The sequence below is a fragment of the Dromaius novaehollandiae genome, chromosome 13 (assembly GCF_036370855.1).
Source record: "Dromaius novaehollandiae isolate bDroNov1 chromosome 13, bDroNov1.hap1, whole genome shotgun sequence".
Classification (NCBI taxonomy): Eukaryota; Metazoa; Chordata; class Aves; order Casuariiformes; family Dromaiidae; genus Dromaius; species Dromaius novaehollandiae.
The window spans coordinates 3,069,714-3,095,263 of NC_088110.1; the positions used below are offsets into that span (position 1 = coordinate 3,069,714).

At 66.3% G+C, this 25,550-nt stretch overlaps 2 protein-coding genes across 13 annotated transcripts; both read right to left on the reverse strand.

The window, feature by feature from the left end:
• Positions 1-2,347: 2,347 nt before the first annotated feature.
• On the reverse strand, positions 2,348-5,199 carry LOC112987461 (retinol dehydrogenase 5-like). Its single transcript, XM_064519433.1, has 6 exons — positions 4,910-5,199; positions 4,502-4,553; positions 4,128-4,315; positions 3,843-4,001; positions 3,556-3,666; positions 2,348-2,553 (listed from the first exon to the last, which is right to left on the reverse strand). Exons 1-6 carry the CDS (start codon positions 5,045-5,047, stop codon positions 2,440-2,442), a joined length of 762 nt encoding a protein of 253 aa, XP_064375503.1. The 5' UTR covers positions 5,048-5,199; the 3' UTR covers positions 2,348-2,439.
• A 108-nt stretch (positions 5,200-5,307) lies between these two features.
• MTSS2 (MTSS I-BAR domain containing 2) lies at positions 5,308-24,578 on the reverse strand. 12 transcript variants are annotated; one of them, XM_064519423.1, is made up of 14 exons: positions 24,370-24,578; positions 19,878-19,939; positions 19,632-19,705; positions 14,758-14,842; positions 14,520-14,611; positions 14,341-14,415; positions 13,523-13,680; positions 13,124-13,231; positions 12,940-13,037; positions 11,911-12,118; positions 10,323-10,442; positions 9,734-9,910; positions 9,411-9,579; positions 5,308-7,852 (listed from the first exon to the last, which is right to left on the reverse strand). In XM_064519423.1, the coding sequence occupies exons 1-14, from the start codon at positions 24,436-24,438 to the stop codon at positions 7,068-7,070; spliced, it is 2,280 nt and encodes a 759-aa protein (XP_064375493.1). In that variant the 5' UTR covers positions 24,439-24,578; the 3' UTR covers positions 5,308-7,067. The 12 variants fall into 12 exon arrangements, with proteins under 12 accessions (XP_064375493.1, XP_064375491.1, XP_064375497.1 ...); XM_064519421.1 differs by having other exon boundaries at positions 11,911-12,121; XM_064519427.1 differs by having other exon boundaries at positions 11,911-12,037; positions 24,370-24,577.
• Positions 24,579-25,550: the final 972 nt, after the last annotated feature.

Below are 25,550 nucleotides of genomic sequence, written 5' to 3' on the forward strand. Positions count from 1 at the left end.
GGGGGGGGGGATATTAGAAGCGCTTGATCTGGCGACGTCTTGCTTCAAGTCTAACCGATGGAGGCAGGAAAATAGCTCCTCCTGGGAGGTGTCTGCTGCAGCAAGCCGCTTCCCCACGGCCCGGCGCCAGGGCTCGCCTCGCTCCTTTAGCGGCGTCTCCATCGGCATCGCGACGGAGCTTCGCGGGCGACGGTGGCGGCCCGGCCTCCTCCTCCCAGCCAGACCCTCCTGGCCGTGGTGCCAAGCTGCTTCCTCGCCTCGCGCCCCGGAGCCCCCGTCTTGCTTTTTCCTCTGTACGAAAACATCTGGCTTTTGTTTGTTGTGTTTGGCTGCACGAGCGCAGAGGCACGCTGGCAGGGAGAGGGGGCTGGCAGACACTCGCCCTGCTGCCTCCCCCCGCTGAGGTTATTTAATTAGCTTCATCAGCTATTATTTATCTTCTATCTATCTACCTATCTATCTATCTATCTATATCAGCTATTATATGCCTTAATTGGGGTATTCCTTGCTCCAGGCTGCTTCCCTTATGGTCTTCTGCCAGTGTGCAGGTAAAGCTTTGTACAGCAACGTCAAAGGCACTGGCTGCCCTCTGGGTTGGTGGCTAGTGCTGGGTCATGTGTCTATAAAGACCATCCATGGGTCACATAAAGCCCCCCCAGCTATGAAACCCCACTTGATAAAGCTGGGGGGGGGGGGGGTCTGAGTTGAGTAACGGCCTCGGCTATCCATGCTCGGTTTTGCAAAGGCCTTCCCGGGGGGATCCCAGCTCCGTGCGCCCTAAAATGCCCCAGCGCCTCTGCAGTTACAGCCCCGCAGCTCCGGGTTTGACCACCAAGCACCAGCCACGTTTGGTGTTTGACTTTGGGGCTGGGGAAGCAGGATGTCGGATGCGGAGCCCGCCTCCGCGGTCCCTGCCCAGCCGGAGACGGACACCTCCGGGGGGGGGCCGTGTGCTGAGCCCTGCTGGGCCAGGAGGTGTCATCTCCCATGGGTGCCTCGGGCTGCTTTTGGGGCTCCCCTCTGCTCAGCCGCCGGGGAGGATGAGGAGGGGCAGCACCACCGTGCACAGCCTGGCAGCCGCCTTGGGGTGCACTAAGCGCTTGTGCCCGGCTCGTGCCAGGAGCGCTGCGATGCCGCCCGCCCCAGGGCAGCCCGGCTGCCAGCAGGGACATCGCGCGAGCCTGCTTTCTCCGTAACCCGCCCTGCGTCTGCAAGGAGCAGCTCCCACCCGGCTCCTCGTGCGGCGAGGCAGAGCCGGCCGCAGCTGCGGGGAGCCGGGACGAGCCTAAACCAGCCCTCGCCGCGGGGAAACGGAAATGCAGACTAATTGCTTTGGAGCCCCGAGTGCTGCCTGGTCGCTGCCGGACGGCTGCGGGGGAGCTGGGGCTCGCGGGGGGCCGAGGAGGGAGGCCGGCAGCTGGAGGCGCTCCGGGCTGGCCGCCCCCCAGCTCCAGACCTTGCATTAAATCAGCGCGGCCTTAAATGCCGTTTCCTGCGGCGCCGCGTCTCCGGGGAGCCGACGCTCCGGCCCCAGCGGCCTGCTTGCCCCCTGTTTCGCCCGGCCCGCGCGTGTGGGTCGTCGCGTGACTCAAGGTGCCGGCCCCCCACGCCGTGGGAGAGAGGAAGCCGCCCCGGCGCGGTGACCCAGGCCGGGCTTCCCAGCGCACCCCCGGACCAAGCGGCTTGCCAGAACGTTCCGGCTCGAACACAAGTGCCCACTTGAGCCTGTTTCGACATCTTCCGGCCCTTTCTAGGGAAGGTTTGAAAAAGTCAACTTTCCACTCCAGAGTCAAAAGCAGCTATGGAAATGCACAGGGTTTTTTCTGCCATGAGGCAGGGAATTGCATTGCTGCCTGTTTGCACCATCCCGTGCTCTATTTCGGGAAGTCACGCAGGCAGGGAAGGTGCTGAGGCCTGGCTCTGAGCTGGTCCCCAGCGTGACACCCTCTGCCCCTCTTCCCTGCTTTGAATTAGCAGGGAAAAACAAAAAAAAAATCTGCCTCATCAGTAAAATGGGAGGGACACGGGAAGGCTTTCGGCTTTCGGGGGAGCTGGGGTCAGCGCTGATGCGTGCACACGGGACTGCTTTGGGGTCGGGCTGCTAAAAAACAGAGTGGGGCTACAAAGCTTCCCAGCTCGTTTTCATCTCTCAGCTGCCACCTCCAAAAAAAAAAAAAAAAAAAAAAAGCAGCTAAACCTTGAGGCTGCTGGTTTGGCCTGGGGCAGAAAACAGCCAGCAACGTGTGTTTGCACCGTCCGATGGGTAGCGCCGGGATGCGCCGACTTTCCAACAGCCCCGGCGGCTGCGTAGGATGGGGGTAGAGCTTCCTCAGAGCCCAGAACAAGCGAGAGGCTAGAAACGGCCTTTAATCAGCTTTACAGGGCTCCGGTGCGAGCTGCCGGCCGGGGGGCATCGCCGCCGAGACGCGGCGCTGCTGCTCACCAGGGAAGGCGCTGCCCTTTCCAGTCCAGGAAGGTCCCGTTGCTGGTGGCCGAGAGCGTGGCGAGCACGCTCAGGATGCCCCGCGTGCTCTCCTCCACCGTCACGGGGCCCTGCGGGAGCCGAGGGAATCGCGAAATGAGCCAAAAACCTCTCCTCGAGCCTTCAGCCCTAAGGGTGGTTACGGCGCGGGGAGGATGACTGGTGGACACGGGGGTTGGGGTTGACGGAAAGCTCCAGCGGGTGATATTCCCGTAAGGAAATGCTCCTGATTCCTGTTGGTGGCACACGGGGAAGGGGGTGGATGGGGCAAGCCCGGGAAGCCAAGCCTCGCCTGAAACGCTTGCCGGCCAAGCAGCAGAGAGGCTGTGGCCAAAAGCCGGCTTTGCAAAGTGAATCTTCACCTGCGGCCATAATTTGGGTGACAGCTGCCTATAATCCAGCGTGCAACAAACACAGAGCTTGTGGCTTTAGGGTAAAGCCGGAGGAGCGGGAAGAGGAGTTGCTGTTTTGCGAAACGCTTGGCTGCCGGGCCGCGGGCTTTCCTCGCTCATGCTGGAGGAGGAAGGCTGCGAGCGTTAAGCTCTGCTTATAATTTGGTTTTATTAGAAAGCTTATGTTATGGAGAATAATAAAAAGTGACTCACTGTTTTCCAGTGCGAGCCAGCGCTGTTGGGTAATACCTGCCCAGCTACTGCTGCGTTTACTGCTCTCCAACCGCAGCTGCCTTCCTCGCATGCTTTCAAAGCCCAAAGCCCCCAAAGCAGAGGTGTTTCGCACCTCGTCTTTCTCGCCCTCTGCGCCTGAGCTTGCCGGCTGCCCCGGCCCCCAGGGCGCTGCGGGGTGCTGGCGAGGCAGCACCCTCAGCACTAGCCGCCCGCCGCCGTGCGCTCGGCAGGCCCGGGGTGCCCTCTGCTGACGCACGGACACATTGGTTGGGGAAAAGCTGTGCTTAAAATAGGATTTTTTTCTTTTTTTTTTTGGCGGGGGTTGAGCTCAAGATGGGCCCCAGGTGCATGCGGAGGGTGGCCTGGGGGGGTGTGGGGGGGATTTTGCAGGGCTGGGGTGCTGGCGGCGGCTGCCCCCCCCCCGCCCCGGCAATGTGCCGCGCTCACCTTCTGCCCCGCCGAGGGGGGCGTCACGCGGCCGGGGTCCACGGCCACGCAGAGGATCCCGCTGCCGCCGTACTCCAGGGACAGGCACTTGGTGAGCATGTTCAGAGCGGCCTGGGGCGGGGGGGGGGGCACTGTCACCATCACCATGACCCACCAGGAGACCACGGCAGGGTCCCCGGGGGAGCAGGAGCGCTGAGCTGGGGGGGGTAGCACTGGTGGGGGGGGGGACCCAGTGAGCCCCGAGGCCGTGCTCGGGAGCGAGCCCAGTGGCTGCATGGTGGTGGCACCTTGCTGCAGCGGTAGCAGACGTCTTGTCTCTGCTCCCAGGCTTCGGGCGCTTCAATGGAGCCCAGGCTGCTGGAGATGTTCACGATGGCGGCTCGGCTGCAGCTCAGGCCACCCCGGCTGTCGGCCCGGGCAGCCTCCATCAGCAGGGGCAGGAACGCCTGCGGGGACGGGAGGGCCCCGCTGCGAGCTGGCACGGGCGGCGCGGACCGAGCTGTCCCTGGCCTCGCCGCCGCAGGGGCCATCACGTCTCCTTCATCCGGGCTCTTTGGGACGCCGTGCCTCACCTGGCTGACCTGCAGGGGCCCGACGGTGTTGGTCGTGTAGGTGAGCATCATGTTCTCCACGGTCTCGGTCTCCAGGGTGCTTTGCCGCGTGGTGCCGCCGCCGTTGATCAGGAGATTGAGGCCGGCGCCTTGCACGCGCTCCGCCACCGTCTTGACCGCCGCCTTGATGCTGTTGGGGTCTGTGGGATCTGTGTGTCCCCCCGGAAAAGCGAGGGGTCACGAGCAGCCCAGCAGCGGAGCCATCGCCAAAGCCAAGGCACCGCCCGCTCAGCTCATATCCCCCTTGCTGGGCGCCGGGGGGCCGCCGGCGGTGGAAACGCAGGCCCAGGGCGGGCTGTGCCCGTCCCTCCTGGCAGAGCAGTCCCAGCACCTACCTAGAGGCAGGACCACGACGTTGGGGCAGCCCAAAGCCATCTCATTTACAGCCTACGAGGAGAGAGGGTCAGTCATGGAGGGGGGCTCGAGGTTTGGGGCTATTGGCGCCCCGTTGCTGCCCCTCGGCATCGCCGTGCCTCCATCCCGCAGGATTTTGGTGCCCGTCCGGGGACGCGGGCTCGGTGCCGGGAGGGAGCGAGGCGGCTCTGCCCACGCGGGGGCCGGGTTTCGGCAAGCCCCGGCGGGAGGGAGCTGCTGCTCCCCGGCGCCCGGGCACGACTCCAGCGAGCGATGCCGGCGCTGGGGGCGCGCACCCGGGTCACCCGCTTGGATAGGCCAGGGGGAGGGTAAAGCACCCCAAAAAGCCTTTGCGGTGGCGGCTCGTGGGCCCTCCCGGCCCGTCCTACCTTCCCGGCGGGGTCCAGGCAGGCGGCGAAGAGGTGCCGCGGAGGGCTGGGCTGCTCCAGGAAGCGCTTCAGCAGCCCCAGCCCCACGCCGCCGTCGCAGCCCGTCAGCAGGACGCTGCGGGCGCCGGCGCCCTCCATGCGCGGCCTCCGCGGCGTCGCCAGGCCGCCCGGGCCTCCGCGCGCGGCGTTGTGCTGTGCGGCACCGCGCCCCGGCGCCTTGGGAAACCTTCCTCCCGGGGGCGGCGTCTCCGAGGCGAGGTCGGGAAAGGGAGCTGCCTGACCCCCCCGCCCCGCGCCCCGCGCCAGGGCTCTGCCCCGGTGCCCCCCCCGGGAGGGGGTGCCTGCGGGCCGGGCCGCATCCACGCCGCAGTACGCCGGCAGCGCAGCGAGGCTGTTGATTACAGTACGACTTTTATTAATACTGGAATCTTCACAGTGCATTCGTTACTTGTAGCAGTGACTATTGAAATCAAGGGCTGGGGGGGGAGACAGGATAATTACCACGAAAAAAAAACCAAAAAAACCCCAAAGGAGGGAATAAAAGAAAGAAAAAGAAACCCGGATGAGGGAAGGGGAGGGAAGCGGAGGCAGAGACAGGAGCACTGAGGGGGAAAAAATAAATTAAAAAAAGGAACAAGTTAACAACAGCACCAGAAAAGTTACTTCAGTCGAAAGACATTTTTTTTTCTTTTCCAAGGAATTTTTTGTTCTCTGTACAAAATGAGAAATAAACCCAAAAAAACCCAAACATTTGTCACTTGTCATCAGCATTTCTGGTCACGAGAAGGGCTGGGGGGAGGGCGGGCCGGGGCGAGGTTATAACTAAATCGTTATTCCTAAGACGGAGCGAGGAGGGGGCTGCGATGCGACACACACCGGGGCGAGCTATGTACAACGGGGGGCTGCCGGGGAGGAGGGGGCAGGTGCCGAGCGCGGCAGGGGGAGGTTGTGCTTTCTTCAAGGCTCGTAGCGCATCCGTGGGAAGCGGGAGGCTCCGGCGCTCCGGCGGCAGGGCATGGTCCCGGCCCCGGCCTGGCTCCCGCCGCCCGGCCCCCCATCCTCTCCCCCGGCCCGGTGCCTCCTCCCGGCCGCTGCCCCGGGGATGAGGCCAGGGATGGGCCCCGGGGACGGTGCTGCGCTCCCGCCGTGGCCCCGGCCCCATCCTGCCACCCCTCCGAGCCGGGGGAAACCCTCCCGCGCCGCCGGGGAAGGGGGAAAGTGCAAAGACAGAGGTAGAAGGAGAAAGAGAAGAAAAGAGAGGAAAGAAGAAAGAAAGAAGAAGAGAAGGAGCGAAAAAGAAAGGAGAGAGAGCAAGAAAGAAAGGTGGAGAGAGAAAAAAAGAAGCAAAAGAGGAAGAAAGCAAGACAGAATGAAGGAGAGCAAAAAAGAGCGAAACGGCAAAAGGGAAAGAGCAAAAGGGAAAGAAAAAAGTGAAAATGACAAAGAAAAAAGTGAAAGAAAACAAAAAGCACAAGCAAGAGAAAGCAAAAGCAAGAGGAAGCAAGAGAAAGAGAAAGCAAGCAAGAGAAAAAAGCAAGCAAGAAAAAGCAAGAGAGAAAGCAAGAGAAAGAAAGCAAAAGAAAGGGAAAGCAAACAAGCAAGCAAGAAAAAAAATGAAAGAGAAAGGAAGGAAGAGGGAAAGAAGAAGGAAAGAAGGAATAGATAAAGAGAAAGAAGGAAAGGAAGACCAAAGGAAGGAAGGAAAGACAGCCGACAGCCAGCCCCTGCCAGGGGAGAGAGGGAGCGCGGGAGGCTGCGCGATGCCCGCAGGGCCGCCAGCGCCTCGCTGGGGACCGGGGAGCTCACGGGGAGAGCGGCCGGCGACCCCTGCGCATTTGGGCCCCACGCCCTCGAGGCCGCGAGAAGCGCCAGGGAGGCTGCGGGCGAGCGGGGGGCGAGGAACAAAGTATAAAACGGGCTCCAGACCCAGTTCAGCGCCTAGGCTGCGTCCTTGCGAGTTTGCCAGCGAAGGCTTTCAGTTTCCGTGTAAATCCAGGCTCTGCCTCTACCTCCGAAAAGCGGCTGCGGCGCCGCGGTTCCCGCCGGCGGCTCTCCTCCTCGGGGCGCTGCTTCGATCTCCTCCCAGGGACGCGGGGAGCGGGGCGGCGGGACGGCACGGCGCGGCGCGGGACGGGGCCGGGAGGGACCGGGGGCTTCATCACAATATCCGTGGGGCCGATCTGTCGTTGGTGATGGTCCTCCGCAGGCGCACCCCGCGCCGGATGGCCACCAGCATGTCTTCGGCCGGGGGGTCCATGGAGGCCGCCGGCGGTGGAGTAGGCGTCTCCTCGCCGGGGCCGGGGCCAGGGCCGGGGCCAGAAAGCGCCGTAGGGAAGGGAAACTGGCCTTCGCCCAGGGCATGGGCGCTGGCCACCAGCTCGCCGATCTTCTCCACCAAGCTGTGCCGGTTGGCTGCCAACTGCTGGTCCTCCTCTTCCTCGGCGGAAAGGTGCTGGCCGGCACCGGGGTACACGGAGATCTCCATGACGTTGCTGCCCCAGGCGGTGTTGGGAAGGCTCAGCCGCTTGGGCGAAGCTTTGGCAAAATCCATGGTGTTCGGCGAGGCGTCGTCAGCGTAAAACACGCACTCTTCGCTGCCCACTCGCGTGGGGCCGGTGTAGCTGGGGGAGTCGGGCACCGTGGGGGTCTTCACGGGGACGATGGGGGGCCGGATGGGGATGGGGCCCGCGTTGGAGAGGGTGCGGCGGACCGAGGGCTTGGTGGAAGGCGTGCGGCGGATGGTGGCGACCCCCGGCGTGGTGCCGGCTGGCAGGTTGGTGCCCGTAGGCAGCCCAGCGGTGGAGGCGGGACGCTTGGTCTGGATCATGCGCCGGTAGTTCTGGGCGATGTTGCTGTTGCGCGGGATGGTGGAGGACTTGTCGAACTCGCTCTGGGGGTCGCACTCCACATCTCCGTTCACCGAATAGCAGTCGTAGTCAGAGCCTGGGGAGGGGAATCTGGTCAGCACAGCTGAGCGGGGTGGTTGCGGCCCACCCGCCACCGCCAAGCCTGACTGCCACCTTTGCAATGCAATCACCGTTGCAATATGACCACAAACAAACCCAACCATCACTGCTGCAAGACGATCACAACCAACCCCAACCACTGCCATCACAGTGAGAGCACAATCGAACCCAACCACCGCCATCTCAATGCAATCACAACCATCCCAACACGATCACAATCAAACCCAACCATCACCATGGCAACATGATCACAGCCTCAACCATCACCATCACAGCTTGACCACAAATCTAACCATCACAGTGAAATCACAGCTGGCCCCAGCTGTCGCCATCACATGATAACAGCCAAACTCAGCTGTTATCATCACAGTGTGATCACGACCACCCTAACCATTGCCATCACAACGTGATCGCAAACATAACCATCAGCACAACACAATCACAACCAGCCCCAACCATTGCTATGTGATCACAACCAAACCCGACCATCATCATCACAACATGATCACAACCATCACCATGAAACACAATTACACCCAACCACAGCTGTCCCTACCGTTACTCTATCTCCAGCCACCACTTCTATGGCTACCCCAGCCCTCTGGTACTAAATCACTGCACAAAAACACATCACCGCAAACCACAGCCTTCACACAACGTGTGATGCTACCACAGTTACACACTGCCTGGCACAACGGTAGCCATCAAGGCGCACACAGCACAGCCACAGCCACCATAGTTAACAGTGAGAACTACTCCAGCTGCTGAGCTACCGCACCATGGGTGACCCAGCCACAACTAACCCTCCAAATAATTGGGACACAATCATGGTTATGCTGCACGTTACACGCCACAGCGCAACTGCACAGCGCTGTTGCACACCAAACCCTCAACACGTGCAATCATTAAATCTGCCCACCCTTAACACATGCAGCCCACACACAGTGCTACCACAGCCCACTGCCGCAACACTCAGCACGGTCTCAACCGCCGCACAAGTGTCTGCGATGTGGCCACAAGACCACAGCTTCTCCACCCCGGGCAGCACAGGCCCACGTTGCTCAGCAGGCAACCCCGATAATCACGCAACATGCCCAAACCCTCTGTCTCATCCTACACAACTGAAATAACCTGTTTTGTGCTGCAACCAGGCACACGTTGGCTCACAGAAATAACAACAGGCTCACACCAGCTTGGGAAGCAAGAGCAAAGCCAAACAGCCGGGCAGGGCTGGGGCCCGGTTGTGTCACTGTGCAGGTGTTGATCACAACACAGTGGAAACATCCATGGGAGCCAGCGGAGAAGTCAGCACACCCCCATTCAAACCTGCCGCAAGGGAGGACCAGCACAACATCACGCTACGCCCAAGGATATCAACAGCACCATGCAAAACAGTCTCCAGCAGCACAGCCGCTCTGAAGGGCTCTTGCCGTGCTCTACCCCTGGCCTCCTGCTGACCCTCCAGGTGAAATATCAGGCTGCCTCTGCCCCATGTCCCCCTTCCCACCGGGGGCGAGCCAGGCCCGCAGTGCTGCTACCTTGGGAAGGGATGGTGTCCTCGGAGCAGGACGGGGTGGTCGTCTGCGTGCTGTAGCCGCTGGAATACTGCAGCGAGTCCCGGCTGCTCTTCTGGTGCTCCAGACTCAGCCCCCGGGTCAAGACCATGGCCAGGTCGCTGGCAGCGGGGGACACCTCCTCGCCATGCTGCGGGGGGAGAGGAGCCACCCGTCAGCGCCCCGATGAGCCGACCACGCCGCCACGGAGGCCGTGGCCAGTTCTCAGTGCCACGTGGTCCTCCTCGAGGAGCTCCCCCTTGGCGCTCGCCCCCCGGACCCCCATCCCTCCCAGCAGCCGGTACCTTGGCAGCAATCGTAGCCGGTGACATCCGGGGCCTGGGAGCTTCCTCGACGCTGATGCCCGTGTACCCCATGGCGGCCGAGGCCATCTCTGCTTCCCGCAGGTGCTCCACGCGGTCCTTTCGCCTCTGCAGGGTGTTCACCACGGGCTGGTCGTAGGGACTGGCTTTGGACCAATCCTGCAAAAAAAGCGAGGCGCCCACGGGTGAAGCCGGGGCCATGGGAAGCAGCGGCGGTGCCGGGGGAGAGAGGCGGCCGGGGAAGCAGGGACAGCAGGGAAGGGGTGCGTGAGGGGTCCCGCCGGGCTCTCATGGGGCAACCCCTGCTCCGGGGACTGGCGGTGGCCAGGATGCTCGGCCGGTCGCTGCCAGGGACGCTGGCGCTGCCGGCTGGCCCGTGGAGCGGTGCACGCCGAGGGGCGGCAGCGGCCGAGGGGAGCCAGCTCCGCATCCCGCGCGGCCCGGGCAGCGCTCCCGGCAGCCGGCGGGGGACCCGCACGAGAGGCACAAGCTGGCGGGACGGAGGGCAGAGCCGGAGAGAACTGGGGAGGGGAAGAGAGGAAGAGGACGACTTTGCTGAGGAAGGCTTCACCTTTTCGCCACCTGCCCGTGCCCCTGCGGTAGAGCTAGAACTAACCGAGGTGGGGGAGCTGCATTCGCTAACTGACTGGCAGGTTTCGGAGGCCTCCGAGGATGCCGAGCTGGAGGACTTCTGCCGTGCCCGCGGGCCGAGGAGCGGCAGCGAGTCGCACAAACACAGAGAAGGGAGAGAAGAGAGCTGGTTAACAAGCCGGAGGTGTGCGGCAGGCGGAGAGGACGCAGCGCGGCACCGAGCAGCGCCCAGGCACGGCCCATGCGCCGGGTTAGAGGCTGCACGCACGCACGCAGCACCGCGCATGCAGTCCCCACCGAGCGTGGCCGTGGGGTGCCCGTGGCCGGTCGCCACGCAGCTTCACCCACGCGGCCCTGGCGCGGGCGGCAGGCAGGGGACGGGCACACGGCCCGGAGGCCAGCGTGCTCGGGGCCGGGAAACATCTGGGAAACCCTCCCGGATGCTCAGCTCCAGCCTGGGCTTGCCGACCCTGGCAAAACGTCCAGATGGTCCAAGAGACGTTTTGGAGATTTAGAGCCGTCCCTCAGCCTGCAGCGTTTGGGAGCTGCCAGCTCGCACGGGTGCTCGTGCCACTGCCGCGCAGCCGCCCCGCCACCCACGCGTGCAGGCAAGCAGCGCTGTGTTAGTGGCAGCAGTCGAGCGCAGCTGCGGCCCGCGGGGCCCCAAAGCTCAGGCGTGTTAGCACGTGGGCAGCGGGGCTCGCCCGGCGAGGCGCGTGCTGCCCGGCCCGGCGCTGATGCCTCGTGCCCGGGGCCGTGGGTGGTGGCACCCCATGGCGCCCGGCCGCGGCTCAGCACACCCAGCGAGCGCGAGGCAGAGCAGAGAGCAAGCCCCGGCCCGGGCGAGAGGGGCGATGGGGCACGGCGATGCCCATCCTGGCTGCTCGGCGCCGGTGCCTGCCTCTGGGCTTGCCGAGGAGGGGAAGGCACCCAGTTTCCTTGCCCTGAGATCTTTGCAAGGCGCTAGCTCCAAAGTGGGGTTCCTGTGGCCACACTTTTGGGCAGATGCTGTATCTAAGGCTGCTGAGGACCAGGGATGACTCTGGTGCCACCGACAACCCCGGGCGGGCACCAGTGCAGGTAGCCAGCGGCCGGGGACACGGCGCGAGAGGGGAGAAGCGATGCAGCTCAGGCCGGTGCTGATGACCGCTCTCCACTAGCATCTCGCCCAGCATGAAGGATCTGCCAGGATCTACCCCGGGCTGCCCAAACACTGCCAGCCTGGCCAGGGAATGGCATGAAGCGGCCTCTGGCTCATGGCGGGGCTCGGGGGATTGGGAAATACTCCATTTCCTCACCAAAGACCCCATTTCTTGACCACAGGGTGAATGGCGACCCCCTTGCCTGGGGGAACAGCCTGGCCTGAGGGGAGTGGGCATCCCACGTACGTGTTTCTCCCCTGTGATGCTGATGCCAACCCTCTATACCTGGAAACATGCCCGGAGGTGTCACCGCTGGATGGGATCCTTGCATCCCACCCACTCCTTTCACAGAGGGGGAAACTGAGGCACGGGGCCCCAAGGAGGCTACGCCGGTCCAAGCCTCATGCCCGGTCCCTCCTCCCTTACCTGGCTGGTGATGTCCGAAGGCATCGGAGAAGGCGGTTTGGAGTAGGCGGCATCCTGGGAGATGAAGCCCGAATCGTGAGAGGAGACGCTGGAGAGACGCGTGCCCGCGTTGACCGGCTGCGCCAGGCTGCGGTAGCGATAGGTGGAACTTGGTGAGCAAGTTTGGGACCCGCCGGGCCACGGGATGCCACCCTTGGCACCGCTCACGCTGCTGGGGTTGGGGGGGGGGGAACGGCGGGGGGAGCAGGAGAGATGATGCACGTTAGCGGGGGGAGAGGGGCAAGGAGGACAAAGGAAGGAAAAGACAGTGTAAGACAAAGGTTGGCTACACGAGTTCGCCCGGGAGAGGAGCTGAGCGTCAGCGGGAGTGAGGCAGGGGCCGGCCGGCGGGTCCCCCCTGCGGCGCTCGTGGCCCCCCAGCCCGCCTGCAGCCTTCAGACCCACCACCGCGCACCGTGCTGGGCAGGGGGGCACCGCTGGCGGGGCCTCACCGTGTGGGGAAACCGAGGCACACCACCCTCACGAGGTCCCTGTCCCCCCCTGGAGTTCCCAGGCCCTCGAATGACGGTGGCAGGGGACAGGCGGGGCAAAAGGGGACTGTCCCCTGGGCACTCCCTGCCCCTCGCTCTGGATGTCCCTGGGAATGTGCAGGATGGTCCCGGATAGAGAAACCAACTCCAGAGGGGTTGGCACCATCTTTTTTAACCCTGAGGAGCAGCCCCCCAGCTGGGCAGCGCTTGGGCCCCAGGGTTGCACCAACCCCACTTCTGCCCGAGCTGAGACCAGTCATCCTGTATTACTGGGAACCAGCTGGGCATTTGGACGCTTGGAGGCTGAGGAGCATCATCTAAGTATCTCCAAAGGTCATGAGCATCATTAGCCAGCCAGGCTTAACAGAGGCCAGGGCGGACTGGGGGGGACTGATTTGCTAAAGGAGCTGAACCCAACCTTCATGGCCCGGGGGGGGGACACCCAGCTACGTCCCTGCCCCTGTCCCAGGCCCCTGGGCACGCGCGCGCCCCAACACACCTGCACATGCTCGACTTGCGGGAGCTGGAGCTGCTGGGAGAGGATGGGGGCGTCTGGTAGGACCAGCTGTAGTCAGAGCCCTTCAGGTCCTTGATCACCTGCAGGAGGAAGGCCCGGGGTTAAGGGCGGCGAGAAGCCCGGGCCCTCCCCTGCGCGGGGGGCCAGTGGTGGCCCCGAGGCTCACCTGCTCGCTGGCGGGGGGCAGCTTGTGGGGCTCGGCCGTGAGCACCACCAGGTCGTCGATGATGCCTTGCAGGTGGGTGATCTCTCCCAGCATGGTGATCTCCCCGTTCTGGAGGCGGCAGAGGCGTCAGCGCCCGGCCCCCGGAAAACCCTCAGCGACCCGTGACCCGTAGGGCACCCCCCGCTCCAAGGGCACGGATGGGATCGCCATGCCGTTGGGTGCTACACGCTTGGGTGCTGGGGGAGCTGCAACCCCCCGAGCTCAGCCGAGCCAGACCAGCATGGGGGCAAGCTGGGGCTGTCCCTGTGTCCGGGGCCAGACCTGGAGCCCGGGCTGCTGGGGCGGGATGCGTCCCCCGCGCGGAAAGCCCCGCCGTGGCGCCGGGAGCCCAGCACTCACCACCACGGGCTGCAGGAAGGTGATGAAGGTGCAGAAGCGGCCCCGCTCCTCGATGAGGGCCTTGCGCACCGCCTGCTTCTCCGTCTCCTCCAGCAGCAGGTACATGTCGTTGACGTCCTGCAGCGCGTTGTCCAGCTGCGGCTGCAGGTCCCCCTTGCCTGCGAGTGGAGAGAGGCGCGGCGGCGTCAGCACCAGGCAGCCCTGCCCGGGCCCCTTTCCCGGGGGGGTGCCGGAGCTCGCGGGGGCCCAGAGCACCCGTCCCCTCCCTCCCCGCACCGCCGCGGCGCTGGGCGCGAGGGATCCGAGCCCTCCCGGGCGGGCGGACGGAGCGCCAAGCTAAGCGGGGCAAGGAGAGCGGTGGAGGGGCCGGCGGGAGGCTTCGCGTGGACGGACGGACGGACAGGGGTGGCGAAGGAGGGCCCGGCAGCGGGGCGGCCCCACGGCTCAGCCCCAAGGGGAGACACAGATAAAGAAGCAGAGAGGGGGCAGAGGGGGCGCGCGGGCGGGAGCGAGCTGAGCTGGCCGGGCCGAGCCGGGGAGGGTGCCAGCGGTCCACTTACCCAGTAGCTCTACAGGAAGGATGAGGAAGGAGAGAGAGAAGGAGACAGAGAGAGAAAGAACGTGTGAAAGACAGCCTGACGTCCCGGCGCCATCTCCTCCGCCCCCCGCCCCGCCGCGGCCGTGCCGGCGGGTGCTGCTCGGCGGCACCCTTCCCACCCGCCTCCTCCGCGTCCGCAGCCTGCTCCCGTCTCCCGGGCTGGGCCGGGGCCAGCTATGCCCGGGGAGCCCCATCGGCCGAGCCGGGGCAGCCGCCTCACCTTTGCGGGCTTTTTTCTGGAGCTTGAGGGTGTCGGAGGATTTCTTCTTGATCTCATGGCGGGCACGCTTGTACTCTGGTGGCAAAGAAGCGCCATGAAGGGGGGACATAGCCCCCTCTCGTCGCCTCTCCCAGCGACGGCCCCTCTCCCCTTCGCAGGCTCCGGCCTCCCCCCAGTACCTTTCGCATGGTCCTTGTCCAGCTGGTTGGCAGTTTTCTTCCAGTCCTCAATCCTGTCCTGCAAAGGGTTTATGAGGCTCTCCATGAGGGCGCTGGAGCAGGGAGAGAAAAAGGGAGCGTGTGTGGGAGGGCAGCTCGAGGCCTCCCCCCCCATCCCCTCCCAGCCGGTCCCTCGGCATCTCCTCCTCGTGAGAGCTGAGGCCGGCCAACTCGTGTCGCTGGTGCCCGGCGGACCTACTTGGTGAACTGCCTGAGCTTGGCCTCGATGCTGCGGTGCCTCATGCACATGCGGGTCAGCGCCGAGCCGATATCCCTCGTGGCCCCTGGGAGGGAAAGCGCGATGCCGCTGAGCCCGGGGGGGGCGGTTTGGGTTGGAGGTACCTTGCACCCCCCTCCACCATGATAAATCCACTAAGGAACTAAATCGACCCCCGTAAATAATAAATAAAGCAAAAAATACTGCTTCTTGCTGTCTAGCCGATCCCCCCCCCGCCCAAGCTGCCGGGCTCCTTTCGGAGGCCGTGCAGATCCTCCAGGAGAGGCGATCCGGAGGAAGCATCCGGCTGGGAGCATCCCCGGCTCCAGGCCATCCCCCGCCGGGGCTGGGCTGCGGACATGACCGTGCTCAGGGCGGCCACCGGGCAGGCGCTTTGCCGCCCACGGCTCTCCTCGCTGGAGCGCGCTCAGCCGTTTCAGGCACATTTAGTTTCCGAGTCGCGTGCGAGGGAAAAAATTCGTCGAGGCAGCGGCCAAGCGACAGTTCCCTCCCCGGCTGAGCGCCGGGCAGCCGGGCTGAGTCCTTCCCCTCCAGGCTCAATCCTGAGCTTATAGAAAGGGAGTCTGAGCTCCTCTGGGGCGAAACATCCCATCCGCACACACGACTGTGTGTGATGTTTCCCAGCAAGCAAAAGCAGGAGCACCCCTTTCCAGCAAAACAGCTGCTAACTCTGAAGCCTAAGGATGGCCACACAGTGGCAGTGCTGCCGACGCTCGGCTGCACGCGGCAGTGCCGGCACATCCCGGCAAAGGAAGCAAGGTGGCAATCACAGCCTCCTCTGCTGCAGGCGAGGGAATGATATTCTGCCCTTTTCTCCCAAAAAAGTTACGAGAGGCACCTCCCATCCATCCCGCGACCCCGGGGGCTGCAGACGGGCTTTCCTGGAGCACCGCAACGCAGCGGTGATGGGTGCAGGACCCCGTCCCTGCTCGCCATCGCACCTCCTGGCCCCCAGCCCTGCAAACCGACCCGCTGCCCCGTCCCCACTGCTGTCCCCGCCAGTGCCCCGTGGCAAAGGGGCTGCGCCGGGCACCTCAGCCCTCTCCTCCCAGTGCCACGGCTGTCCCTGCTCCCTCGCTCGGGGAATTCTCCTAAGCCGGCTCCTAATGCTCTTATTTCGGATCCTCCTGCTCCTAATCCGATTCCCCCACGCGCTCACACATGGAGGCGGTCAAGCGGCTATCGAGCGCACGTTGGAAAACACCCTGGAGCGGAAAGATGGTGGGGAAGCCGGGTCAGGACTGCACGCCGGGCGCGATGCAGCTTGCCGAGCCGTTTCCACGCTAACGCCAGCAGATAACCCCCTCCGCCTCTTCATCCGGACGCGGGGCTGCCCGGCCGCCATCCAGTATCACCCCGGCAACTGCCCCGGGCGAGCCGCGCTCCCTGCCTCAGCTCCCCCCCGCCAACGGCACAGCTCCGTCGCCCAGGAAAAGGGCAGATAACCCACGGCTGGGAGGGGAGGGGGGAACTGTCTCGACGCTACAACCCCCCCCCCAGAGACTGCAAATCAGAGCTGCAGGATGGCGCCGAGATATCGCAGCCTGGTTTTCCGTGGCGGGTGGGGGGGGGGTCTGTGGCCCGCCGGGATAAATCAGTGCCCTGCACAAGGCGTCCTTGGTGTTTCCTCGGGGCGCGTGACCGGGGGCTCCCGTGGGTGCGGGGGGGGGGGGCCCGGCCCCACGGCTCCCGAAACGAGTCCAGGCTGCCCTGGCGGAGGGTCGCGCCGCAGCCGGCTTCGGCGAGGTTTCCGTCTCCCGCCGCCCTCGCTGCTTCCTCTCCAGCGCGGGGAGACGCAGCCGCCCGCGCAGCACGGTGCCGCGGGAGCAGTGCCGCGAAGCCTGGCCGGCTGCGTGGCGGCGGCTCTCGGGGCGGCCGGCGAGTCGGGCACCCTCCCGCCCCGGGTGCTGGGCCGGCGGCGGCCAGGAGGGAGCCCGGCGCTTGCCGGCGATGCCGGAGGTGGCGGTGCATCCTCGCGCTGTGCAGCCGTGGAGCTGGCAACGTGTCACCGCGTGGCGGCTCTCCCGTGCCAGGCGCTGGGCACCGTTCGGAGTGGCCGGACGCAGTCCACGATCCCCAAAAGAAGCCAAGGGGGAGATGCTACGTCCAAAGCCTCTTGCCTTACTTTGGCGCTGTGGCCAGAATCTCAAGCGAGGGTGTCCGGCGCCCCTGGACCATCGAAGCGAAGGCGTGGGCAGCCTGCAGGAGACGTCCGGGGAGCCGGGGCCACGCGCTTCGAGGTGTGGAGGTGTCCGAGGAGGCAAAGCCGGGAGGACCCCAGGCCTGGTGGGGTAGGGGAGAAGCCAGGAGGCCCCTTAAGAAGCTGGGAATTGGAGTAATGTGGCGTCTCGTGTCCTGAGCTGGCTTCAGAGCATTAAGTGCTGATCCCTCCTGCGATGGGAAGGGCTGATGCTGCCCTGGGGGCTGCAGGCTCCTGCGGGAGATTCGTCCCGCCGTCCGGCTTGCCTTCAGGGCGCTGGCTTCACCCTCTGGGACCCTGGGCGTCCCCTGGGCCATGTCCCATCACCCACGCAGCCCTCCCGCATGCTCAAGGCCCCTCCCCAGCCTGCACCGCTCCCAAAGATTCCGTGTCGCCAGGCGCAAGGTGGGACGGGGATGCTGCTTCTGCCTTTCCGGCTAATTGCCAAGGCAACCGGCTGAGCAAAATATTGCATCCTCCTCCTGCTTCCTCTGCCCAGCTCTAGAGCGGTGCCAGGCTGGGAAAAAAAAAGCCCTGCTGTGCTTGCTCTGCACCTCCATCCTTCCCAGGGGGATGGGCCCCGGGCTGCGAAGCTCCCCGTGCCCCGAGCAGCCTCGCACGGGCCACGTCTCTGCTCCGCAACCGGCCGGGCATCGCCCTGGGCTGCTCCCCGCCGCCTATCTCCTCCCAGCCTTCGCTTTGGGTGCCAGATGCTGCCCGCTGCCCGGTGTGGAGGATGCAGGGACGGGGTGAAGGATGTGCTGGCAGCGGTGGCACCTGGCCAGGCACCCCGGGCAGTGAAGGGGAGCTGGGGGAGCCTTAATCCTCACAGTGCAGTGGGCTAGTGTGTTTGGAGACAAATCTGATCCCTGCTCAAGCTGCCTCCTCCTCCTCCTCCTCCCCGCGCGGCTCCAGATGGCCTGCATGCCGCGAGTCTGCAAAACAGGCCGGGACCATCTGCTTGGCAGAAGCCGAGCGGTGGGAAGCGGGCGCCTCGCTGCCAGGGTGGGAGCAGGCACCCTGGCAAGGCCGCCGAGACCCCCTCCGCCCAGGCCCACTGCAAGGATCAGGGCAGAGGGGGGTCCAGCCCCGCAAAAAGCCCCACAGCAGCAGCCACGGTCCTACGAAGGTGCGAAGTCCCCCTGAAAAGACTGTGACGCGGGGTCCCATGGCGGCATGGGAATGTTATGGCCACCCGGAGGCCAGACCTGCAATCTCAGCTCTTCACTCCGCCTGGAGGACAGGTCACCCTCAAAGCAGACAGCAGACTTCGGTGTGGGCCCCTGTCCCCAAATCCTCTTTCTCCAGCTCCAGGACCATCTAGTTGCCTAACTGCATCCCTGGGAGCAGCCACGAGCCAGCCAGGACCTCCCAAAGTGAGGGTGGGGAGCAGCCCCCGGGGGTCTGAGAGCTCGGCCTCGGCCTGACTGTCTCCGGCAGGGAAGCGGAGGCAGGAATTTGGGGGGTGACGGCACAGGTTGCTGAGAAGGTGGCTCTGGTGGCCAAGCCACGAGACCTGTGCTGCCCCGGCACTTTGCCACAGCCCTGCAGAGAAGCATCTGTGTCCCAGGAGCCGCAGCCTTCCCGCGGTCAGGAAAGCAACCGAACCGAGGGGCCGAAGGCACGGCAGGAGGCTCAGCAATGCCCGCGTCGGCCGCCGGCGCTGCCGCACGGGCTGTGCTCTCGCCGCAAGTCCCGCTCCACTGGGAAAACGCGGCACCGCTGCCTCCCCGCTTGGAGAAACCAGCCCTGTGCCCCGGAGCAAGCGGCGCTGGGAGCCCGTCGACGCTCAGCAGGGCCGTATGCTGCTGCGGGGTTCCCGGGGTGTCCTTGGCTCAGATACTTCATGCCACCCGCAATGCTGCCCTTGGTGGCTCCCACGCTGGCCGTATCGCAGGAGGAGCCCTAATCGTGCCACCGTCGCCAGTCTGGGTTGGCCGGCCAGCGGCAGTGGAGCAAATCCCAACAGCTCTGTGGAGGCGGGAGCAACCGAGCGGGCGAGGAGGGTCGGGGAGCTATGGGAGGAAGGCTCAGCTCGAAGCCCACCCGTCCTTGTGCCTGCTCGGGGCGAGAAGACGGGCAGAGAGGGGTGCAGAGCTCCTGCCCGCCGCCCCACCTGGCCTGACACGGGGAAGAGCCCCAGGCGGTGAGGACCAGCACCCGCGCGGGCATCCCGGGAGCGCGCCCGGTGCCCAGGGCTGGTCCGGGATGGGGGGGGGTCCATCCCAACCCCCCCCTCCTCCCCAGCCTCAGCCACAGCTGACCTCTTTTCTGAACCGCAATCCTGCTTTGCTCGCTCCCTGCTCCCCGCACGCCAATCTCCTGTAATCGCGCCGCACATCTGCCCATGGCTTCCCCTAATGCCTGCAGCCCTCGCCGGGGGCTGCCTCCCCTCGGGGGGGGCGGTGGGTGCTGACGCCAGCGCACCTTCGGCCCTGCCCGCGCCGCCAGCGCCAGTGCCAAAACTGCCAGAGCGACTCGCGTCGGGAGGAGGGGGCAGCCCGGCCCCCGGAGCAGCCCTGGGCTGCGACGCAGCGCATCGCCCCAGGCCACGAAGCAGGGCATCGCCCCGGGCGTGCGGCCCCCGGGGCAGCGAGGCCAGCGAGCCGGCGGGGCCTTCCCGAGCGGGACCTACCTCGGGTGTTGGTGGCCATGTCGGCCACTTTCTGGAAGGCATCCAGGAAGGCGACCGCGGCCAGCACCGTAGTCCTGGGGTGGAAAGAGAGGGGCAGAGCTCAGCCGGGTGCCGCTGGGTCCGGGCCGTGCCGCGGGGAGGGGGACCAGGGGGACGCAAGGCAAGCGGGGACCCCGCAGGGGCCCGGAGACCCGGTGGGGGGCCCGGAGCAGCACCCGAGTGGCCGTGGGGCTTTGGGCCACTCACCTGAGCTGCGAATGCAGCTTGGTCGCCTTGGAGTTGAAATCTTCCCAGATCGGGTAGGAGCTCTGAAAAGAGGCAAAGCAAGAGTGAGGCAAAGAGGGGGCCGCCGGCTCAGAGCCGCTCGCCCCCGGCACCCTCATCCCCGGCAAACTCCCCCGGGGCACGCGGGGCTACGGGCTGCGGTGGCCGGAGGTGGCCATCATCACCAGGGGTGGTGCAGGCCACCACCTGCAGGCCACCCACCCTCAACGCTACGTGCCGGGGCCGCGGTAGGGCAGAAATCCTCCCGCTTGGCCGCAGCGTGCAAGAAAAAGCCACCCCAAAGCCCCCGCTGACAGCAGGGCCTGACACGAGCTCAGCAGAGCCGCCGAAAGCGGCCCGGCCGGCTTTGCACGGACAGTAAGGCCCGCTGGGACCGGGGTCGCGTGGTCACTGCTGCGATATATAGGGGTGTGCATGTGGATTCTCTGATGGCTAATACAGGCTGAGCTCCTCCCGTCTCGCCTTTCTCTCCTGGGTTTTTCCTCCTCAGTCCAGCCATGTATCCTTGTGGACCGTGGTAGATTTTAGGATGTTGTCACAGCACAGCAGACGGTTTGCCCCGATGGCACCCGTCTGAGCATGGGCTGCCAAAAACCGCAGGGGCGGGTGTGCTTGGGGGCTGTGGCTGGGTGGCCGCCGAGCTGGGGGGTGGCAAGAAGGACAAGGCAGCCAACAGGGACATTTTCCCAGCCCTTCCCATGGTGGATGAGGAGTCCTTTAGGCCTCCTTTTCTGCTCTTGCCACTAATTTTCTGGGTGTTGCTTGGTAAGAAAAAAAAGAAAACTGATCAAATTAAGGTAAAAGCAAAGAACTGCCCCGTTTCCATGCTGCCAGGTGATGGGATGCAGCCGACGTGGGAACAGCCACTCCAGTGAGGGATGAGCGCTCACACTGGTGCCACCCCAAAACGCATGGGGAAAATCCAACTGGTGGCACCTGCTGCTGGCCTGTGACGTCCCCATGACCCCCCCTGAGCCCTTCATGCCATATCCCTGGTGCCCTGCACCCCACACCGCCAGCGGCCAAAGCCTTTGGGGGCCTTCAAGAAACACCCAAAGGCCGAGCGGGGCTGGAGGGCAGGTCGGGGGGCTCCCAAGCCCCACATGGGGTGGTTGTGGGGTCAGAGAGGCCGCTTGCCCCCCACGGAGGCTGTCCCTCACTGCCAGGTGAGCAGGGGACAGGGACGGGCAGCGGGTGCTGGATAGACCATGCCGGTGCTGCCTCTGCACGGCCGTCCTGGCAAGACCATCTGGGTGCCATCACGGCGTCACTGTCCCGGCAAGGCCATCCCAGCGAGACCATCCTGGTGCCATGCCAGGAAGGCCAGTTTGAGGCTAATCCCAGTGCTGTCGGGGTGCCACCATCCCAGCGAGGCCATTCCCAGTGAGGACATCCCAGTGTGGTCCCAGCGAGGCCAGTCCCAGCACCATCGCGGTGAGGCCATCCCTGCGAGGCCGTTGCGGGGCCATCTCAGCAAGGCCAATCCCAGTGCCGATGCTGCCATCCCCGCAAGGCCACACTGGCATTGTCCCACTTAGGTGGCAACACGCGGGACGTGCTCCACAGGCAGGGGATGGATCTGCCTCCAGGGCACCCGGGACCCCAAGCTGCAGCAGGGCTGGGGGCCAGCAAGCGCCTGCCGCAGGGCATCTGCCAGCCCGGGACGTGGGCACCGGCTCTCTGCACAGCCCCGCCAGCGCAGCTGGATTGCACCGCTGTCCCTGGCAGGGCCGGGAGGGCACCGAGGGGACGCGTCTGGCAGGAAAGGGGGAGCGGGACCGGAACCGCCGACCTGGCCAAAACATCCTGCGAGCAAGCGCCCGAGCTCCCACAGAAGGCTGGATTTTGGGGACCCCGCTGGGTGCACCGGGGGCCTCCCCGCGTCATCCTGGTTTGGCTGTTTTTTCGAGAGCGGCCTTGCAAAAGCCCCGATTTCCCCGCGCCCGGGGCGCCCGGCGTCGCTGGGGCAGCCTGGCCGCCGCACGGGGCCGCCGGCAGCTCTCCCTGCAGCCCAGCTACGGCGCGAGGCCTCGAAGCCAAAAAAATCGGTCGATAAAGGAGGGTTTTGAGGATGCTGCTTTGCGCGTGATGTCCGGCCACTTGTGGCAGCAGCCTGACTCCGGCACCAGCCCCGCGTTTTGGGTCCTCACGTGCCAAACCGGGCTGCTGGATGCCGCGGCTCGCCGTCGGCTGTGGCGGAGCCGTCCGGACGTGCCAGCGTCTCCCGCTCCCCCGGGGCAAATTCCTACACGGCAATGATGCTCCGCGGGAGGAGGACCAGCGGGACAAGGACGCGCCAAGGTCGCCCGGGGCCGCTGCGCAGCTAGGACGAGAGGCGAGGGGAACGAAAGCCAAAGCAGCCCCGGGGGGGTGGCGAAGCCTTAGGCCTCACACAGTCCTCGGCATGGCGGGGAGCTCGGGGACCTCTCCGTCCCCGCGTGCCAGCACCCTCGGGTGGCCTTGGCCTGTAGACAAGAAGCACCCACAAAGCCTCCGCCGCCCGCCTGGCTCGGCGCACCGGCACCAGGGCTGCCCTCGGGGGGGCACAACCCCCCAGGGTAAAAATAAATAAATAAATAAAAATAATAATAAAAATCAATGCAGATCTGCCCCAGTTCCTGCTGCGAAAAGCCTCGGGCCGGGCCGTGGAGCCGGTGCCGCACCGGGAAGGCCGGGACTGCGCGGGCTACGAGCGGAGCGTGAGTTGTAGCGTTTGGTCTTCCCCACCCACAAGCAACGCGGGGACGAGGCCAGCCTGCAGCAGCCAGCGACGGCACCTCAGCTCCCTCGCAGCGAGGGGCTCCGCGGAGTCCTGGTCCCCCCCAGCCCGAAAACTTCCCGCGGGTCCTTGCTGGCGCTGCGTGGCTGTGTTGGCACCAGCCGGGCCGGCTTGACCGCTCCGCAGCCAGCGCCTCAGTGAAGGCACGGGGAAACTGAGGCACGGGGTGCCCCACCGTGCCGTGCCCGCCCTGAGGGTGGCAGCCGGGGACCAGCCGCGGAGGGGACGCTGGCCGGGCCCCCGGCAGCACCCGCTCGCGCCTCTTCCGGCTCGGCGGGCGCAGTGGAGACCCCACACCAGCTCGGGCGCTGCTCTCCCCCCCGACCCGAGTAACCTCGGTGCCTCCGTCCTCGGCGCCATTTCAAGGGCATGGGGCGCCGGGGCGGTCGTGGGTGCCAGCGAGCTGCCGCCCGGCCTCCCGGGCCGGCCCTGCCGTTTCCACCCATCGCCGCCGACCGCCCCGGCACACGCTGAGCGCCCCTGATTCCCTGTGGCCGGCCCCCCGCCGGCTCTGGGGCTTGGATTTTCACGCTGGAGGGCTTTTCCCCACCGCCCCCCTTCCCAGCGCCTCGCCGGAGCCCTGGTCCGGCATCGCGAGCCCAGCGGAGCCGCCGTCCGCCTCCGAAGGGGTTAATCTCTTTCTCAGCGAGGCTTTTATTTTTTTCTCCCCCCTCCCCTGCTTTGGCAATGACAGCATTGTCTGGACTCAGGCTGCAGCAAGAAGCTAGAGGAAGAGGAGGAGGAGGAGGAAGAGAGCTTTGCCTCCTGAAGCGAATGTGGCTGAAAGCCGGCAAGCCCGGCGGCAGGGCTGGCAGCCGGCAACGCTGCACCCCAAAACCCTCGGTGCCGAACGAGCCGGGCCGTTCCCGTCCTCACCCCCTGCGAGAAAAATGCCCCCGGCCCTTTTTTTCCGCCTCCTGCCACCGCTTGGATCCAAAGCAAAACAACAACAACAAAAATCCCTGGTTTGACGGCAGCCCCACGCCGCCCCCGGGGAGGGCGGCGGCGATCGCCCACTGCTCCCGCGGGGAAACGGGCGTCGAGGCGCAGAACGGGGCGAGGAGCCCGGAGCCCTTTTTGTGCGCGTGGTGCAAACCCGAGCGTGTCGCCCCGCAGCGGAGGGCGGCGGGGGGCAAGGCGACGGTGGCAGGGGCCGCGACGCCCGCCGTGGTGCCCGCCATACCCGACGCCAACCGCGACGCCCAGCCGCGACGCCCCGATGCCCGACGCGGGGCCGATACCCAGCACGGGCCCTGACGTGGGGCTGATATGGGGCTCTGATACCCAGCGTGGGGCTCCAATACCCAGCGCAGGGTCCTGATACCCCAGTGCACGGTCCCGATACCCCAGCGCGGGGCTGGCACAGGGCTCTGAAACCCGCTGTGGAGCTGATGCGGGGTCGACACTTGCCGTGGGGTTCCGACACCCGATGGGGGGCCGGGTACCCGTGACAGGGCTCCGGCACCGGCTACGGGGTCCCGATACCTGCCGCGGGGCTCCGGTACCGGCCGTGGGGTCCCGCTACCCGCCGCGGGGCTGCTGCGGGGCGCCGGTACCCGGTGCGGGGTGGCCGCTGCCCGCATCCCCCGGGGCCGCCGCCCGCTCTCCCCGCCGGGGCCCCGGGGGTGGGGGGGGCGCTGTCACGGTGAATGTGGTGGGGGGGGGACACGCTACCTTCATGTCGTTGATGATGGCTTGGAAGAGGCCGCCGAGGGCTCCGCACTCCTTCTCCGCCGTCTCCATCGCGGCGCGGCGGCGGGCGCTGCGGCAGCCCGGGGCGGGCGGCGCCGCCGGGGGAGGCCGCGGCGGCGGGCCAGGCTCAGCGGCGGCGGGGGGCGGGCGGCGCCCGGGCGGCGGCGGCGGCGGCGGCGGCGGGGCGGCAGCGGCGGGGCGGCGGGGCCGGGCGGGGCGCGGGCGGGGCGGCGCGGCGCATCGCCCCCGGGCGCCCGCCGGGCTCAGCGGGCCCGCGGCCCCGGGCCGCCCCCCTGGCGGCGGCGGCGGCGGCGGCGCGGAGCGGAGCGGGCGCGGCGGGGCGCGGAGCGGCGCGGATCGGAGCGGCGCGGAGTGGCGCGGAGCGCGGCGCCCGGGGCGGCGGCGCGGCGCGGGGCGGAGCGGGGCGGGCTCTGCGCGGCACATGCGCCGCCCGCCGCGGGGCCGGGGGCTGCGCGGGGGGGCCGGCTCGGGGGGGCGGCCCCGGCGGGGCTCGGGGGATGCCGGGGAGCAGCGCCGGGAGCCGCGGGAGGGGGCCGGGGGCAGCCCCGGTGGTGCTCGGGGGGCCGCCCCGGGGGATGCTCGGGGATGCCGTGTCGGGGGGAGCCCGGGGGTGCTCAGGGGGAGCCCCGGCGGGGCACGGGGATGCTGGCTCGGGGCCGGGGGCAGCACCGGGAGCCCTCGGGGATGCTCGGGAAACAGCACCGGGACCCCTGAGGGATGCTCGGGGACCCGAGGGCTGGGGGGCAGTCCCGGTGGTCCCAGGGGATGCTTGGGAGGCAGCGGGGGAGCCCCGAGGGCTGCTCAGGGCATGTTGGGGGGCAGCCCCAGGAGCCCCGGGGGTGCTTTGGGGGGGTGCTGGGCCCAATAGGACCCTGCCTCCACGCCGGGGCTCTGTTTAGCCTCTCTCCGAGGGCTGTTTGCTCCGAGCTGCCTTCCTTACCTGGGATGGCTCCTGCCTAGGTGTGCTGCAAGGAATCACCTTGGTCTGGGGCTAATTTTAACACCCTCTGGGGAGATTATAAAGCAGCTCTGAAATGTCTGAGCGTGCTTGATTCCAGGACAACCTAAAACCCGTGGGAAATTCACACCCTCCCAGCGGACAAGCCCGTCCCCAAATTGTCCTCCCACCCGCAGGGATGCTG